We start from the raw sequence: 20424 nt of genomic DNA, 5'->3' as shown, positions 1-20424 counted from the left end.
AAAGTGCAAGAAACACATTATAAAAGGACATTTAAAACAAAATGCAAGAAAAATAAAGTACAAGAATACAAGTTACAGTGCAGTGTATGAATGAATAATTATTTGATTTAATGAAAAGCAGAGGCAAAAAGAAAAGTCTTCAGTCTTGAAAGAACTGAGAGTTGAGGCAGAGTTGCAGTTTTCTGGAAGTTTGTTCCAGATATGTGGAGCATAGAAACTTAATGCGGCTTCTCCATGTTTTGTTTTAACTCTGGGGGCAGAAAGCAGACCTGTGCTAGACAACCTGAGAGGTCTGGATGGTTCATAATGTAGCGGCAGGTCAGAAATATATTTTGGCCCTAAACTATTGTGCTTTATAAACCAACAGCAGTATTTTAAAGTTGATTCTTTGACAGACAGGAAGCCAGTGTAAAGACCTCGGAATTGGAGTGATGTGATCCACTTTCTTAGTCTTAGTGAGGACCTGAGCAGCAGCGTACTGAATCAGCTGCAGCTGCCTGATCAATCTTTTTAGAGAGACCTGTAAACACACCGTTACAGGTTACCGTAGATAAACGCACGTTTTTCCAGATCCTGCTGAGACTTAAATCCTTTAATGATTAAAGTTTAAAGTTTAATCCTTGATATATTCTTCGGGTGAGAGTGGGCTGACTTTATAATTGTCTTAAAGTGACTGTTTAAATTCAGGTCTGAGTCCATGACTGCACCAGGATTTCTGGCTTTGTTTGTGTTTTTTAGCATTACTGATTGAAGCTGAGCACTGACTTTTAATTATTCTTCTTTGGCTCCAGTCTACTTCCGTTTTTATCTTTGTTTAGTTTAAGAAAGTTCTGGCACATCAAATCGTTGATTTGTTCAATGCACTTACTCAGTGCTTGTATGGGATTATAGTCCCCTGGTGATATGGTGATATAAATGTCTGTCGTCTGCGTAGCTATGGTAACATATTTTGTAGTTTTCCATAATTTGAGCTAGAGGGAGCATGTAAATGTTGAACAGAAAAGGCCCCAGAATGGAGCCTTGGGGAACTCCACGGGTCATTTTTGTCCACTCAGATTTGTAATTGCCTATAGACACAAAGTAGTTCCTGTCCTTCAATAAGGATTCAAACCAGTCTAGCACTGTGCCAGAAATTCCCAGCCAGTTTTCCAGTTGGCCTAGTACTATTTTGTACCAACCGAGTTGAATGCAGCGCTGAGATCCAGTAATACTAGGACTGAAATTCTGCCATTGTCTGTGTTTAAATGGCTGTCATTGAAGACCTTAACAAGAGCAGTCTCGGTGCTGTGGTGTGGTCGAAATCCTGACTGGAAGACATCAAAACAATTATTTAGTGCCAGGAAGTTGTTCAGCTGTTGAAAAACTGCTTTTTCAATAATTTTACTTAAAAATGGGAGGTTTGAAATGGGCCTTTAGTTGTTCATTTGTGAGGTGTCTTGCTTATTATTGTTTAAGAGTGGCTTGACAACTGCAGTTTTCAGGGTTTGTGGGAACACACCTGAAAGAAGAGATGTGTTTAAAATATGTAGTAAATCAGAGGCCATGCAAGATACATTTTTGAAAAAGCCTGTAGGCAGAATGTCAAGGGAACAGGAGGAGGATTTCAGAAATTTTATATGACCTCCAGGGTTTTATCACTCACCAACATACATGTGAGTGAGCGGCAACATAGAACACACAACACACAACACATGCATTTACAGCGGTCGCCAGTGGAATTAATTCTCTGCATTTTACCCATCCAAGCTGTCCTCCTCCAGGGTCAGTCAGCAGCCTTATCAGTGGCGCCCAGGGACCAGGTCCAAGTGCTCAGTCCAAGTCCTGGCCAGGGACAGGACTGAAGAACATCTTTTCTTCTGCAAGTTTTTTTATATTGGTGTTCTATGTGGAGGGAACCCGAGTGAGCACCGGAAGAACATGCAAACTCGACACAGAAAGGCACGGGAGATAGCCCATGCAGGAATCGAACCCAGGACCTTCTTGCTGTGAGGTGACAGTGTAACACACAAAACAATTTGGGGATCAATCTCTTGCTGCCTCAAAGACACTTTGACACTTCAATCCCCAGCCAGCTGCTCTACCTCCCAAGCTACGTGCCGCCACAATATAGCCTTATTACTAAATAGTCATAAAGAGTATTAACAGTTGACATTGATTATGCATTGTTAGAAAGGCTAAACAAGACTAGGCAGAGTCCACAACTCTCTTCTCAGGTTAAAAGGGCTGCTCTGTCCACATAGCCGTAGTCAGTGTAACCAAGAACGCTATTCCCCCGTAGCAGAAACGGCTGTGCTCAAGAGCAGATGTGATTGAACACACCCAGGTCTGCAACCATGCAGTCTGGGGTCTACCCAGTAAGCTTGGTTGTAACCAAGGCAACCGATAATGATGCTACACTGTAGGGTGGACAATAACACACTAATTTTAAAACTGACCAAGGGCAAAGTAATTCTAGAGTAGCTGGATTGAAGTTTCAGAGAGCATGTTTTGGTCTTGAGTGGAGAATAGAATGTTTTTTGTGTAATCCTAGTCCAAAAAATGACTGGAGGTGAATGGGTGGCTGTATTTGGCCGGTTCTGTGGCGCCCCCCTCAGGTCACAGCTGGTGGGGGCAGTGCGGTGCATGCCGGGCTCTCACCCCATACGCCCCAGTCCAAACCCTGTGTCTCTAGCACCCCCACACAAGCAACTGGCTTCATTCTAAGTTTTGTTTTCATTCATGGATCCGGCCCGTAATTCAGATCTGCTCCAAAATGTAATCAGTGATAAATTGGCCCATGCTAACACCCCTCCACCGAGTTTCATGAAAATTGGTCTGGTATTTTTTGCATAATCCTGGTTCAAAAAATTAATGGAGGTGAATGGCCGGCCGTGTTTGGACTAGGTTACACCATTCCAAGTTTCGTGAAAATCAGTCCAGTATATTCTGCCTAATCCTGCTAACAGACAAACAAATGCACGCACGCACACACTCCACGAAAACATTACCTCTCACCCTGCGCTGTCGCTGGGGCGGAGGTAATGAATGTACACTGTAATGGCTATTAAAAAATGACACCATCGGCATTTAGATTGGTTCCTTATAGCCTCGCAAATTCTGTCTGCTACCGTCTGTACCGGATACGAGTACACAATTTGCATAAGCTATCAACGTAAGTCAGATGTAACTGATGTGCATAGGCACATTTCAGAATCTGCAAAATGGCCGCTGTCTGTCGCAAAACTAAAAGGTTGTCCGTGGCACCCATCACCACAAAATGTATCTTAATGTAAGGGTATTTTCTTCAATAGGCTTATTTATTCGATGAGGACAATGTTACAGAATCTCCTCAATGTACTGTAGCTTGATCTTAGAGTAAATAAACCATGTTCAACATCCTTTGCACTTTTCTCCTTGGCAACAGATTTCTTCCTGGCATTCCGCAAGCATTTTTTCATACAGCCCAAATATCCAAAGCTGACAATGCTAATCGCACGTTGAAAAAAATCTCTGAATAGCTGTACAGTAGTTTGGACATTTTAAGACACGCTTCCAGTTAACAATTGCTCTGTGTGAACCTTGCCACAAAAAACTCATGTCCGGTAGCGTTCTTTCAAGGAATTTCAAAATGAAGGTCAGGCAAAAAAATTCTACTTTTCAGCTGAGACCAGCAGCTCCATCTCTCTCTATTATTATTATTATTATGATTATTATTATCGTTATTATCATTATTATTATTATATTATTATCATTATTGTTATTATTATTATTATTATTACATAGGCCTAATTGATGATTATTTATGTGCGACCGTCGGGGGGTCTATGGTTATTCGTCCGACTTGACAGTGAAATAACTGCAATCGGCCATACAAATTCATGATCGATGCACCCCTACTGGACAACTATGGTGGTGTAATAAATCTTTCAAAGAAGAGAAATTTTAAATTAGCCTGTGGTGCCACAGGGATTGATGCCACAGGGTTTGAACTATTGGCAAGGTACGTACCTGGAGGGTTCTTGCCTGGCTCATTGTTACTGGGACTTCCTGACTGCTGTGAGTCTGCAAATACAATGACAGAAGAAGACTTAGTTTATTGAAGGCCATAAAACATATAGTTCATATAACAAATCCATATAACAAATCCACTATTATTTATAATTATCAAGATATATATTGGTCTGAGTGATCTGCCCATCATTATCATATAATTTACACAAAACAAATTCTGTGTACCAATGTAATCCTATTCTACTCTTTGGGGATAATTACTACTACTACTACTACTACTACTACTACTACTACTACTTCTTTTTGAAATAATGAATAGATAGTGTGACTGCAGCTGACAAGCCAGGCCAGATGACTGAATACATTTGATGTTGTTTGTAAATTGAGAGTTAGACAATGAGAATGGAAGTGAAAATTCAAAAAGCAATGCAGAAAGTAAAAGCAAAGCATTTTCCTATGGCATTCTGTGTAGTTTTGACTGGGCAGGGGAACACGGCGTTCTGGGCCTCGTTCTGCTATGAGAGGCATGTGGATGAACAGTGGGAAGGACGCGCTCTGGAACACCAGGGGAATTCTCCCCATCTGGTACAGTACATGGGGCTGTGGTATGAGGACCTGTAATTTACGATGTTACCTCACAGTACCTCTGGATGTGCCTCTGGCTTTTCACAGGCTAGGTACTTGTTAGTCACAAAGAGGCCATCAAATATAATGTCGCACCAGCCAATGCCAAAGTGTCAACATTAACACTGACTTCACTCCCATACCACACACACACACACACACACACACACACACACACACACACACACATTTTGCTCCTCTACAACTATTGACATTGGCCCCCTCGGAGTGTGTGTGTGGGGGGGGGGGCGTATTTAAAAGCAACAAGTATTGTAAATTGCCATTTTGAGAACCCTTAAATGTCTAGCTGGAATGAGGAACTGATTAGCACTGATTAGATACTATAAGGACAAGTGATTACAAGAGTTCCAATGTACCTGTACCCGTACTTGTTACACATGGCGAATTAACTTTCTATTCTATTCTATTCTATTCTATTCTATTCTATTCTATTCTATTCTATTCTATTCTATTCTATTCTATTCTATTCTATTCCAAAGTCCAGGAAAGGAGCCTTCTCCCATGGAGTCCCTCCACCATACTGGCTAACAAGGAGCATATGAAGGAAGGAGAAAGTGTACTACTGTACAGCAGTGAATGGCTGTGTTTGACCAGACTCTCTTGAATGATGAGGGCCCCACGTGCTCCAAGAGCACAGTCAGAAACACAAGGGAGATATGATCTAGGCCTTTTAACACAGAGAGCGAGGATGAGAACGAGAGGAAGGTGAACTCAGATAGCTCTGCCTTGCAGCAACACTCCTTTTTCAGCAAAGCTCTCATGAGCTCAATTTCAGATGTAAAGGAGAGAGAGAGAGGGAAAAATGTCAGGCAAAAAACCTCGGGAGATTTATTCCCTTTCTTTCTTTCTCGCTCCCCCCACCCCTAAATTTGACCATTAAGCAGTACTGCAAAAACGGAATGTTCTTGGCTACGGCTCAACAATGACAAAGTAGGGAGGGAACAGAGCCATACGTTAAGGGGGGAAAAACCTGGATGTTTAACCCTGAAAGCTCTTTTACGGCATACTGATTTCTTTGTAGAGGTTTTTACACGCTGCTTCCTTAGAGGCAATAACTCCCCTGAATCATGGAACATCCTTTGATTTCGACATGACAGAATGTTTTTCCACAGACTAACAAGTGGCCATTGATCGTGTTTGTAAGATTTGTTTTTGGCGTATCTGGAAGCACAAGTGCCTGTAGGGAGTTATCTCGCTGCCCTGTCTCCTCCCATCCTCATGCTACGCTTGAGACGTAGTCAGTCTAGTTACACCTGGGGAGAGGGAGGGAGAGAGAGAGAGAAGAGGAAGAGAGGGGGAGGAGGTAGAGAAGGAGACGGAGAGAAAGAGAGAGAGAGGGAAAGGGAGAGGTGGGAGCTTGTACGTTGAGCGTTGAACAGATCACGGCTTTCATTAGAACTGAACAGGCACTGTGACAAAGGAGCAGATGGTTCTGACAATTAGAGAGGAGAGGCGGCATCTTCCACTACTAGCCGCAGCGCAGCACCAGAAGGGTTGAGGTGGGATCAGGGCATATGTCATGTCTGTCAGTCACCCTCCCAGGTCTTAGGGAGCTTCACGTTCTAGAGCCAGCGAGCACCTCACCCATCACACTACATTTGACCTTTCACCTACAGGTTGGTTCCGCTCCCAGCTGCAGGTGTTCTGATGCTAAGATAGAGACAGCTACAGTAAACATTTACGAATACCCACAAGGCATTCAGAGCAACCTTGAAATTCACAACATATGAACTTTTGAAATATTTGGAGTTGAATCCATTTAAATGTCCCATCTATGGTAAAAAAATTTTTTATATGAATGTACATGCGAGGAAAAAATACAAGCTGTGCCTAACGGTAGCCTACAGTATCTACGGTAGCCTACAGTATCTGTCCAAATTGCAGGCCAATCTTCAAATAAACGCAAGTAACCTGTAAATAAACAGTTGCGGTCTGCGAGGTTGGACTCTGCTCTGGGAGCTTGGCAGAGCATGATGGCAGCATAGATACCAAAGACACACGGCACTTTTCCAAAAACAGCATTTCTTGGCACCTTCCGTCCTTGCCACTTGTTTAAACAAATAAACTTGGCCCATGAAGAGTAAAAAAGCTAAACACAGGAACCAAGCTCTTCTGTATTTTCAGTGAGTAACAGTTGCAGAAAAAGGATTATGAGAATTCTTATGTGGTCCTTCCATTGAAACAATTATCATTATCATTCCATTGAAACTATCCAGGCAGGTGGAAAGCTAACAGAGTTGCTTTGGACTGCAAATACCCCTTGAACCGTCATTGTGAAATTTAGTCTCTGCCAGTATGTCTGTCTCTTTCTTTCTCTCCCTATAGACATGGCATGCCTATATTTTATACATAGTAATATATGCCCTCCATCTTCTTGTGTTTTGGCATGATATCAATTTCTTCACTTCTACAGCCACACACAAACACACACAAGCATCTTTTGTTTTCTTGCTTTTTTTTTTTACAGGTGCTTCTGTGCACAATCCCAGGTCACAAACACAACACACACACTCATACACATGCTACAGATGCATACCGTCGACATTTCAGGAAAAGGCCGTCTGGCAGCCATTTTAGATGCAGAGCAGGGTTGGAGCACATGTATAGCTGGGCTGCCAGAGGCATGGGTGTACTGCCAAGACGCGACTCAGCAGCCTGGGAGGGAGGGCTTTTAAGGGTTAGGGGCAGAGGGTTGGACTCCTGAAAAACAGAGCTGCAGAAATATCTACCTAATTACGGGATCGCTCCGACCATAATGTTTCAACAATACAGCTGTGCTAGTGTAAATATTTGATGTGGCCACACTTTCTGTCCTCCTCAAGCAGTTTGGCTGAGCTGGCACTGTTAGGAGAGCAAGCTGTCTGACTTTTCCTTGTGCATGTACAGTAAAGCCACACTGCAGTGTGTGTGGTTTGTGTATATGTGAGTGTTATGTTCTATTTTTTTCCTCTGCTTCTGGATTCTATCTTTCATGGCTTTGCCATGATGACCTCACTGTGTAGGCCAGCTTCCAATAACAGCACATTCAACTCTCTTAAATGTTGCTCCTCTGTCTCTTAAAAGTCTCCATCTCTATGGTATAGTTTCTATTATTGCTTGTCTATTTTTCATGCTGTCTATGTGTACAGTATGTGGTATTCTGTGATATCACATCTGCAGTAGTTTTGTACTATCTTTTCTCTCCACCAAATCATTGCCATCATTATCGCTCTCTTTCCATCATTCATATATTTTCTTGTGTCCCCTTCTCTCTTTCTTCTCTTCTCTCTCTGTCTGCTTCTGTCTCTCCCTATCAGCCTGGCTTTGTTGACTAAACAAAGCGGCCTTTATCGGAAAGAGCCATAACTCACACAACCACAACAAAAGACAGTGCACAGAGATAAAAAGAGCTGGTGGGAGGGTTTTATCGTGGTGGTTGAGTGCCAGCCAGCAGATGGGAAGCTCCTGCTTGGCATTGAATAGTTCCTCAAAGGTTGGCACCTGCCATAGGGGGACATGTGGCCATTGCATGGATGGGCACAAAGTACCCTATAATGCCAAAGTGAAAAATAAAAAGGTATTTTTTTAAGCTTTTTTTTTTAAACATTTATTAGAAATAAACTAATTAATTTAGAAATCATCTATAAACAAATAATTGATGATTTTCACCCCATTTGTTATGACTAAATAAGTTTGTGCACAATCAATTTTCTTCAGTAGTTACATAATTAGTTGAATGGAGTCCATCTATGTGCAATTGAGGCATTTCACATGATTTCAGAATAAATGCATTCCCAAAACAAGACTACACCATGAAAACCAAGTAACAATCCAAACAGATCCGGGACACGGTTCTTGAAAAGCACAAAGGATATAAGAAAGGTTCCAAGGCATTGGAATCCCCCGGAGCACAGTTAAGTCCATCATAAAAAATAATAATAAACTGTGAATCAGCCTACAACAGGCCATTGTCAAAAACTAAGTAACCAGGCAAGCGGACCAGAGTCAGAGAGGCCACCAAGAGGCCTATGGTAACTCTGAAGGAATTACAGTCCTCCATGGCTGAGATGGGAGACACTGCATGGGATAGCCTGGACACTTCACAAATCTGGGCTTTATGTACAGTAATCAGGATAACACTGGAGCCTGAAGCCAGAGAGATAGACAGAGACAGCCATGGGAGAGAGAGCCTGGCCATAGGCTACTGTAGGTGAAGTGGAGGATGTGACAAGCGCAATGTCTGGTGCAAGCCTAACACCATATATCAATCTACGAACACCATCCCTATCATGAAGCATGGTGGTGGCAGCATCATGTTATGGGGACGCTTCTCTGCAGCAGAGAGCAAAGATAGAGAGCAAAATGAATGGAGCAAAGTACAGAGAAATTCTGAAGGAAAACTTGCTGCAGTTTGCAAGAGATCTGGGACTTGGGAGAAGATTCATCTTCCACTAGGACGTTGAGTGTGTTTACATGACAATGAGAAACCCGATTATTGGGAATTGTTGGTTTATGCCAATAATACGATTAGTCCGTTCACATGTGTAATTAATAATGTGATTACTCAATAGACGCGTCTACATGATTCTTTGCATTAATCGTATGCTCCACTGACAAGACGTGCACCCTTATGCTTCTGCAACAAAGTGTTGCCATGTGTCTTCCTGTATAGGCCCCAGAGATGCTTGAGTCCCAAATCTCAAGTCCGAGTAGGGACTGGAGTTTTTTGTGCGTGGCTGTGAGCCAACGCAGCATGGAGAGCAAATGTCGGGTTGTCCCTCTCTGTCCCTTCCCTTGTTTGAGCACGAGTCTGAAGTCGAGTCACAAGTTACTGTGAGTGCAACTTAAATGCGACTCCAATCCAAGTCCCCGTCTCCGATAGGCCCTAGCCTACTGTAGCCAGTCTACCAGCTTCTGTCCTGGAGCGGCCAAAACAACCTGGAGCTTAACACTCTCAAGTCAGTGGAGATGGTTGTAGACTTCAGAAAGAATCCAGCACCCCCATAGCAACATGAAACTCCATAGCAACATGATAGTTTTAGGAACTGCTGTTCTTGGCGGAGTTTACTAAAATCAATATAAATGGCACTGAAATAGTTGGTATTTATCCCATAATATTTCCTGATATGACTTGAGGGTTGTTGTATATCGCCAATATACCACGTGACCGCAGCACAACCCGTGGTATATTGGCCACACCCTCTCATGAGTTATTGCTTCATTTTTACTTATTTCTTATTTGATGCTTTGATTTATTACTTTTCACTAAGGTTAATAAACATTCATTCCAGAGCAGGTCCAAAACAATCGGGCAGATCATCAGTGAGCCTGGGCAGGGACAAGGGACCCATAATGCAAATATACAGACACAGAATGGAAGCATACATTTACACATATTACTAATTTACCCAGTAATGCAGCAATACACATCGACACAGACACAACAAGCCCAACACACACAGGGTCCTCCTAGAGTGGAGCAGTGCTGAAAGGTGCACCGTGGTCAATGGCTGTGCTGTTAACAATAAGCTCTTCTGTACTATGAAATATAAGCAGCCAGGGCTTGAGCACACAGCAACCTAGTTATTGTTTCCATGTCCTCTCTGTCACTCGCTCTCTAACAGCTGTACCATACTCACTGACAAAGCTCCAAGTAATTTATGACACTGCCTGCCATTCATATTATTGTTTCATACCGTGTCATAGACATGTGCATACTATTACTCTGTGAGCTTTTAGTAAAGTTGCACATTGACTCTCTCATCCTGCATAGAAAACCAAAACATGGCAATATTTTTGGAGAACTTAACACTTGCTTTGAGACAAGGCGCACATCAGTGGTAAAACTGATGGGGATGAAACAGTGGTCAGAAATAACATTTTCAGTTTCGGTTTGAACGGGACAAAATATTTTCTTTCTTTCTTATTTCTTATATTCCCTTCGCCGTCATTTCATTGACTGACAGAGCGGCGCATTTGCATTCGCCTGCTGCCACCCAGCCATTCAGTGCCGTGGTGGAAGAGCAGGGGGCGTATGGATAGAAAGTTTCCACATCCTCCAGCAAGAACCATCTTTTCAGTGGTGGCAAACATCCAAAAGCCCTTTTTTTTTTTTTGCCTAGACGAAAAAGGGGGGGGCGGGCGAGACTATAGATTAAATTATGCATGCGTGTTTCTCATTCATGGTAGTGGGTACGGGGGGGGGGGCAGGGGGTGCACGAATGACATTCCGTTGTAGTAGCCCCATCTGCCCCCACAGCCCTCCCCCTTCCAGTCTGGGGGGCTAGCCACTAGGCTAATGAGGTGACACTCTCCGTCTGGAGGCCAGCCAAAACAGTCCATTAACTCCTAGCCAGTAGTTAAGAGGAGGGGAAAGAGCGGGGGTGGGGTACAGAGGTGAGTTTGGAAAGGGGGTGTAGTGAAAAAAAAAAAAAGAGAGAGAAAGGCTGAGGTCCACCAGAGGGGTGTTTTGTAGTTGTGAATGAAGCGCTAGGGGGGGGGGGGGGTTGGAGTGGGGGGGTGGTGGGGTGGGATCATGGTTGATGATTATGTGTGGCCATGCTCAATGGAGGCAGCTCTTGAGCAGGACAAGTGGGAGAGAGGAGGTTAGGGTAAGCGCGACGCCAGCAAGACCCAAACCCCAGACAGGCATTCAGCGGAGAGTCTGTGTGATTCGACTCTTTCATCCTGCCCCTCACCCCTCCAGTCTGATAACTATGTGGCAGTGCACGGATCCCCTACTGCTGAGAGCCATGAGAGGCCACAGAGAGACAACTCAAACCTGCAAAGTCTACTCTCCACTAGCTGAACGAGGGATGGAGATGGGGAGAGAGAGAGAGAGAGAGAGAGAGAGAGAGAAATCCTCAGCTCTCCTTGGTACTGGCCTTGGAGATGTTGGCCCACAGAACTTCAGAGACAATCTGGCCTTGATGCCAGGTAAATACTTATCTGTTTTTAAATTATTTTGAATTTCTATATTTACTTTCAATGTTCCTTGAGTGCCAAGAGGACAAATGTCTAAAGTGGTCAAAACATTTCAGAATCATTATAACTCATTGAAAAACGTTTAATAATCACCAAGATGTTCAATTATAAAAATGCAGCCTGCCTTCAGGTCTTGAACATACAAATGTCAGTGGCAAAAACAATTCTTGAGACCAATTGTCACAAAATGACTCAATGCCAATATCATCAATCCAAATGACTTAGCAGTTACTCACTCAGAAGTGCAAACATGGCTAATCCATCAGAAATTCTCACAAGCAATAGAGGCAGGCTGCACCAGGGCCCTGTTCAAAGTTCGCAATTTCAATTGTTTGCTATTGCACCTCCCTTTGGCCAATCGATGTAACATCCATTGTACCTTGGCATGACTCTTTACCATGGTGCAAAGTTTCGTAAAAAGCTGCCAGTCGATTATAGGTGCTGCCATAGACATCCATTGCAGAATAATAATATTAATAATAATAATAATAGGAAAACTACCAATTACAATAGGGTTCCTTGCACTTTCGTTCTTGGCCACCTAATAATAATACATTGTATTTATATAGCACCTTTCCAGATGCTCAAAGCCCACTTGAGTGATACTCAGTTGCCAGTAGGTGCTAAAGCAATCATCATACTGTATGCGGTAACGTTAAAGTAGAGAGATGAATATAATATAGGTTCATTATGCTAGTACCGATTTTGGGTTGCTAAAACAGACTATTACATGAAGTATGAAGGCAAGTTCCTCTTCCCATCTGTACTGTTGATGCCATTTAACTACCAGGCTTATGGTTGGACGTTTTCAAGATAGCAATAGCTCTCATGAAATATACTCTATTAGCTTATCTTATCTGGTAAAGATTCAACTTGCTCTTTCTACTTGAAGAGGGTCATCCATCTTGAAAAAAGTAATCTGCAGTGATAGCTGGCTATATCTTTAGAAAGAATTCCATAGGACCAGATCAAACGGATGAAAAACTACTCATTAAACTGATTATCCATTGAAAATAACCAGACTTATGTGAACAATACATAATAATGTATTAAAAAACCTAACAGATCCATTGTAATAATGGATGAAAAAGTACATACAAATATTTAAAATCGATTGATTACAAAGAAAATTTGAGGAACAGAATTGTCCGGTTGCCATTCTGCACAGCTATGAAGAGATCTTGGTCTGGCATCGTCACAGAAACGAAGCATGTTTTCCAGACAATTACTGATGCTTAGAATGGGATGTGTGGTGACAAAAAAATAGAGGACCAAATTTAATGTGACATTACAACCATAAAAACAGACCGCTGACATTGCTAACAGATGTCGAGGCAGTTTATTTCTGCTATTACAACTCCAATGTACAAGCAGGCACAAATGCACATGAATGAATGTTCCATCAACACAACTGTGCTTCTTCTCCAGTGTTTCTTGTCGATAATTCATAAACTGTATGTACTGTATGGGGGTGAGCCCGTCTACATGTGAGAGATTGTCCATCTGTTGTCCTAGTGCTGCCAAGACAGCCTGGAGCTCAACACTCTTAAGACAGTGGAGATGGACTGTGGACTTCAGAAACAACCCAAGAACTCCAGGACCTGCACACTTCTAGGGCCCTGAAGCAGGCAAGAAAGACTGTGGCCGACCCCTCCCACACTGGACACAAACTCTCTGGCAGGAGGCCAAGGTTCCTCAGGACCAAAACCTCAAGGCACAAAAACAGTTTCTTCCCGACTGCAGCTGGTCTCATCAACAAGGCCTGGGACCCCCACTGACACTTTATTATTTTATACAATATTGTAGATTGTATTGTATATTGTATTGTTTTTACTTGTATTATATAGCATTAATAATGTAAAGATTTGTCTAGGGGAGAATTAGTTGCTGTTTGCGTGAGATATCTCTACAAGGGTGCACTGAAAGAGAAAGCTGTGGGGTTGTTGCAACTGGGAACATGACTGCTAATGGAATCTCTGAAAATGTTTTTTAGGTGTTCACAGCACTAGACCCTGCCTTGTGTGTTGTACTCAGTTTTGATGGGGCCACACTTATGTCTGGTAGTCAACGTGGGGTTCAAGCAATTTTAAAGGAAACCTTCCCCAAAGCAATCTACAAGCATGCAATTCGCAACGCTTAAAGCCCCACTATGTTGTTGATTTCATCTTAAAATATTAGTTCCAAAGTCGATCTATTGGTGTGCTGAATTATTATAGCGAGAACAGCACCTCTTCCATTCCCATAGAGGGGTCTGGCGGCCTACATTTGCACTATGTAACTTTTGACCGCGAGCCGCGGTTTTCTATCGCATGAACGTTCTGCTTTATGGCACAGAAGCTGGAAGAGAAGCCAGTAAACCCACAACAGACATTATGTGACTATGTAGCCTGTCTAGTTAGTGTTATGTACAATGGCTGAGGCTAATTTGTCTCACATTATTTTTTGGGTCTGTCATCATAGTTATCAAAAAGTTAGTTTGTCGGACGACATAGCTCTCCTCTTCGAATTTGCCGGCAGACTCCGTTTTCCTCAGCTTGTCAGTTGTCAACAGATGCATGTGAGAGGCGTAACAGGCGTCTCTCGGCATTTTACGACAATGGTACTGCAGTTGTAATGGCTCTAGTGGCCTTTAGGGGCCGCTAAAGTGCACAAAACTGGACCGCTACATAATGGGGCTTTAAACCTTGTGCTTTGTACGGTGTCAAAGGCATCTTCTGTGTGGCTACTGTGTGTTTTTTAACATTTCAAACAATCTGCATCATTTCATGACTGGCACAAACCAGCACGCCAGACTTTTTGAAATCCAAATGTAACTCCACTGACACCAGATGGAGCTCAAAGTCAGACTTGGTGCAAAAGGTAGCAACCCTGTTTGATGCCATGTTTGAAACTCTCACTGAATTTGCCGAGCGCACAGGCCAGTCTAAAGTTGACGCAGAGTCTCTCTCCTACAGCAAATGCAAACCCCCAAAATAGTTTTCTTATTAGTCACATTTTCCAGGTTATTTGACGCCAAGGATTTCCATACCAACGGCTTACGTTCCCCCTCTCTATCAATCACTGACTGCATTGATCTTATCGAATGACATAGAGTTCCCGTTAAGCTAATCGAGGAATTAATGGCCAAATATGAAATCCATGACTGGGGTATCACCAGTTCCCGAAACAGAAAACTTGTCAGCCAGACTTGGAGTCGTGTGTTATGTCTACACCGGGGAAAGCAGCGTCTATTAGGAGCCACTCTGATCTACAGGCATTATGTAATTAAATATTGAACAGAAAACTTAACGAGCTCAAAAGCTGTTTTCAGGATGACTCCTATAGCATAATGAAGTTATCCAAAAAGCTACTTGAGTACAGTAACAAAGTATGTAATTATCTAAAAAGGCCAACTGCAGACTATAAGACATGTGGCCTAATTTTATAGTGAAGCACACGTGTGTAGCATACTGTACATCAGCCCCAGCTATGGCAAGCCTCGGTCTCTCTCACTATTTGGAACAAGAATGCAAAGGAATTTGTCCATTTTTGGGTTGTTGCCAAAACACTGGAACGATAGAAAGAACAAAACCACCATCTATTTATAATGCACATTAAGTTTTGGAGGGAAGTGTTTCTGTTACGGTTCTGTTAGGTTTTAGTCGGGTTGTGCTCATGATACTGCTTTAACCTTTCCGCGAGGCACCCAAATGATAATCTCTTGAAATATAGACACGGGTAACAGACACCCCCCCGATATATTGACATGGCATGGCAGAAGATATCTTGCAGTCACTTTTTCCATGGTTTGGGTTTGAACGGGAATTCCCCTTTTGCAGCTTTTTCCCTTCCCCCCTCTCCGAGCTCTTTCCTCCACTTCCTCAGCTCGTCCTCTCAGCCGAACCACAGGGGTCTCTGCACCAGCTTCATTGCCAGCCCCCCAAAAGACTTGCTTTCTAGTCATAGTCATCCGAGCATGTTGTTTTCACTTTAGCTGCGATGCTGAAAGTTCAGTGGATGACATGTGGGCAGGATTGGGTGGGGTAAGAGTCTGGATGGAGAGGAAGAGAAAGGCGAGTAGTGTGGGACTGTTAGTTGGGGTTCCACTAGAGACGGTTCTGCACAAGAAGGTAACACCGCAAGCAAGCAGGGTTACTCTGTTTATGTTTCACTGGGGCATGTTTCTCACAGGGCAGGGAACCGTCCAGGATGGAGAGGGGGGGGAAGTAGCACTCTGTGTCCTGAGTGTGACGCGATTCCTTCTCTCTTCACCCCCTCCTCCCAGTAGAAGACTCATATAAGAACAAATTGCGAGTGACACACATACACACATTCCACAGCACTTGCGCTTATACACAGGAATACATTTCCTCTCTCTCTCTCTCTCTCTCACACACACACACACACACACACACACACACACACACTTACACTAACTGTATATGTCAGCTCCATTGTGCTCCTGAAGGCAGCACTGCCTCTTAATGAATCAAGAATGTGGAGGGCTGGACTAGCACACCTTTTTAACAGCCCAGATATGCTAGCATCAAATGCATTACTTATTTCTGCCTCAGGCCTTTTTCCAACTTTGGAGGGAAACCCCCAAACACATTTCACAACCTACCCCCCCCCCCCACCCTCATGGCACAGCAAAACACATACAGGAGGCTTTTACAGTAACAAATGTCAATATGCTGATATGCTGTTTTTCCTTTTCATGACAAGTACAAACATATCAGGTGAATGTGGGGTCTGAACTACTTTCAAGAGAATATAGCTTTTTTTCTTCCCCTTGTCATGTTGTGTACTCTATTGTTTGTTTCCTTTTCAGTCTTGTATTTTTGTTGTATTTTTTATTTGTTTCATATAGTGACTATGTCATGTCACATATAGTGTCTATGTATGTAATTACAGGGAACTTTAAAAAAAAATCCTGATCTCTAAAGCCTCTTTCCTGTATAAATAAAGGATTAAAAAATATCACAGTTTGGCTTTAAGACTGCGCATATTCTGCAACAGCAAAACAGTGGGTCAAATAGTTCAAATTAGCTATTTACTTATGTAAATAAAATTAAATAAAAAGGCTACTACTTTCTGGTGGTTTTAATGTAAGTTTTAATGGAGCTTGTGGTAAAAATATACTGTATTCATCTTGTTAACTATACACTGCATAGCCTACTGTATATGAAATTTATTAAAAGATGACACTACTTGTGCAACTCTAAGACAAATACAAAGTCTATGATAAAAGTAAATGAGATCTTCATGTCATAAATCTTTAATATTAAATATTTTAGGCCAGAGTTGAAGTGATCTTCTCGCCTTTAGAGAAGCTTCTTTCCAAAGGCTGTTAAAGATCATACACACTGAGGAGGGCTGTGGTGTTGCATCATTGGAACTGGGAAAAATATCAAGAGCCACCATTGGATCAGACATGGTAATCCCAAACCTGGCAATTGTTCACAGAATACACAGGGCAAACAATCTTTAAAACTGTTTGGTGAAAATACTCTCTCCACTGACACCAATGGCAGGCCTGCAGTCACAACCTTCGCTGGTTGGCAGCCATGCAACAGCGCTTCCCATTTGTGGTGTGGCGTCTGGTCCAAGCCACTTGAGTTTGGCACAAACTCACCTGCAGCAGCCCAAGACTTCCAGACACATTCCCCAAAGGCCATTCTGGGATGATATAACTCTAACAGCAAACAAACTACTGTAGTCCCAGCCCAGTCTTGTCAATCTGTGTACAAATTACACAATTTAAGAGCGTGAAATGCATACTCCCAAATCAGAGTTGGTTGGATAAAGGTATTTATTTATTCATGCATGGTTCCCACAGTGGGTGCAAATTTAGACTGCAAATGTAGATATTTAGATAGTGTTCTTGCTAGATAGATAGCTACTAGTGTTATGTGTAGACCTGGCTTCGCCAGCCTGATAACGTGAGCTCACATTCAATTTCACTCCATCGATCAGTCTGGTCATCCAACTGTTCAAACTGAGTCCCAGCTGACCTGATATTGGTCGGGCCAATCACAACCATTTATCTAATATGGGGCGGGTTTGATACAACGACTATACCCACTTCATATGACAATACGATAACTGACCCACGTTTCATTGCTCTGATTGGTTATAGATCTCGTGATCTATCCAATTATGTCCAGATGCATTTTGGTCTGACCGTTGATAACGCCCCTTCGATGATCGAAATTCGAAAATCAATGCAGGATTTCCAGACCCATTAGGTCTGGCATACTAGATACATTATTAATTAATTTTTGAGGGGAAAGTATTTTTTATACTTGCACCTTCACCCCATTGCTAAGGGTCCACTTATTAGTATCTATGACGACACTGTTGACACCACATATCAGTAACACACCCGCTCCGCGACAACACCAGTAGTTTTGGGGGGCCTACCACCCCACAGAGCCACGAAATGCATTCATAGCCAGAGGTCTGTGCTCTCCGAGCACCATTTCTACTGTAATTAAACATTGAGTGAGTAGTGTTTAACTGTGCAAATATCCCCACTAACAAGCTAACAAGACTGTCAAATACAACAATACAGAAACTAATTAATAGAGGTTCTTACATAAACCACTCATACCTGCACAAAGAACAGAACAGTGCACACAAAGTGGCTTTTTTGTAATCAATTGAGTTACACAGATCGTATGTCACCATGTGGAATTCTTTGTACACAATATATTTCCTTTGTGCAGACTGTGAACGTCTATGTCTACAGGGAGTCTTCTTTCAGTGGAGAGAAAAAGTATGTATAGGCCTGCTGGGGAAGGGGCGGACGGTTGGGGGTTTTGGTAGGGGCGGTCCAGGCATGCTCAGTGAAAATATGCCTCATGCACTCGTTGAACTTGGGGCCTGCGCGGGCTTCTCTCAAGGTTACAGGAGAGGTCTCTGCAGTGAGCAGTAAAAGAAAGAGCTTGTTCCAAATAAATGTTTAAAAAGCCTTTTTTCGAAACAATTGCATTGCATTAGTAATGTTGACATGGCAAAATGAAGAGTAGTGTAAACACTATACTTGATTATAGCACTTAATTTTCATAGTTCTCCAAATACCCTAAATACTCATGATTCTAGTTCTGAATCATACAGGTTTGGTCTAACCTTAGAGCAAGTGTCTCTTGCCCAGATAACAGGACCAGCCACAGCCTTTGACACCAAACTTCCTTCCTTGCTCTAAACCCGCCGAGACTATGTATCCGCTACCACACCCTTGAGCACTCAACCACACAAAGGTAGGAAGTGGTCGACAGTGCCTGGCCACATTGTGATGAGGCACTAAGTAACCTCTCATTTCATCCACCACTCTTTACGCATGTTTCACCAGAGGAAACCATAAACACAACAACTGCCAGTAAATACATCTGCACTGGCCACTGGAGGAGGAGAGTATAGACTATTGAGCGCAAGCTTAATTACTATCAAGCTTAATATTCTCTGCAGCTCCCTGTGAACCTGTCATTAGGTATCTTCTCTGTATTGATTTCAGCAGATGTGCTGCCAATGCATTTTTTCGACTGGGTCGGCTGCACTTGTTTGATGCCGTTGAAAGGAAGTTTGAATGATCTCCGGCTACAGTCAAAGAATATCTCCCCCTCTTCATACTAGGCGTTTTCAGGCCGTGGTACTGTTTCCCATGAACTAGGAACCTTTGGGGGCACTCACTGTGTTCACACTGCAGGAACCGGGGTCTGCAGGGGAAGTTTGTTGTGAACTAAATTCCCGCCAGAAAGCCCCTGTGGGTGGGGCAGCAGCACTGAACATTTCTGATTGGCTGAATAGGGAGCCTACTATCTAAGTTTTATTACAACAGCACCACGTTTACATTCACTGCGCAAAAAAGCTTCCATGTTTAGCAATCACATTGATTTTCCAAACAGAATAAATCCCACGCACGAAACTGCTTCAATATTGTTGTAACTCAGACATCTGCGTGGACAGATTGGGGTTTATAAGCATGTGATCACAACCAAAACACTTTGGCGTTTGACTGCATCAAGCATTGCGGGGATTTCTCAAACTAAACTGTAATTGCTAACACGAAACTGCTTTCCTAGTTCAACCTTGTAACTAAGACATCTACTAGGTAAAAAATAATTTTCCCCATGAACAGAAATCAGAGGATTAGTTATTTTCTCTCTCGCACGCAGCTACCCCGTGATAGCAGACTACAGTATAAGATGGCGAGTCACTTGTACCGTCCCTCTTTGCGCGGGGGGCGAGGAGCTTTACCCTGCTGTGCGAACAGGTAGTTCTAGGAACTAGGGAGTTCTAGGGGCTAGTTCGTCCGGGTTTGTACTGCTCTTCTGTCCAGAGTAACGTCAGCAATTCCTGCATCACGTTCACTGCCAACATCTAATATCATCATTTTATCAGTTCAGTGATCACACTGTTTGTCTATTATCAAAATAAACCAACTCAACTGGTAATCTTGAAGTGCCTTTACATACAGTAACACAATGCAAGATCACATTAGCTGTGAATGGTACTGTTCTGATCGCTAACTTTTTTAGCATACAGGTATGTCAATGGAGTAGAACACACTGAAAATTAGCATCACAGCTAGCGGACATTTTCTGACTGGGAGAGAAATACATATTTTCGGTTCATCATGAAACTGTTACGGGACGTAAATCTACAAATATTGGACCCCAGATAATTTTACAACTTGTTTGGTTTTACGAAAAAGTACAGGATAGCTTTCATTGTGCTGTGTTGTGTCTCTTGACTATAGGTTAGTGGTTAGAGGTTAGGTGACTTTACGTCACCACCATATGACGTTTTACTCCTCCTACCTTCCCGAGTCGCTTCACAGGTCTG

General features: G+C 42.7%; 1 protein-coding gene across 4 annotated transcripts in view; it reads right to left on the bottom strand.

The window, feature by feature from the left end:
* LOC311320225 (nuclear factor 1 B-type) overlaps nucleotides 1–20424 on the bottom strand; it is a 76020-nt gene that overhangs the window by 32452 nt on the left and 23144 nt on the right. For 3 of the 4 annotated variants that reach the window (XM_084451936.1, XM_084451935.1, XM_084451938.1), the window contains exon 3: nucleotides 3988–4041. The exons of the other annotated variant lie outside the window; for it this stretch is intronic. In XM_084451936.1, coding sequence (XP_084308062.1) covers nucleotides 3988–4041 — 54 coding nt within the window. The remainder of the gene's footprint in view (nucleotides 1–3987; nucleotides 4042–20424) is intronic. 4 annotated transcript variants of the gene reach the window in all.

This window comes from Borostomias antarcticus, assembly GCF_949987555.1.
Source record: "Borostomias antarcticus genome assembly, chromosome: 17".
In the NCBI taxonomy this organism is placed as follows: Eukaryota; Metazoa; Chordata; class Actinopteri; order Stomiiformes; family Stomiidae; genus Borostomias; species Borostomias antarcticus.
This window is presented reverse-complemented; position numbering and strand designations above follow the sequence as displayed.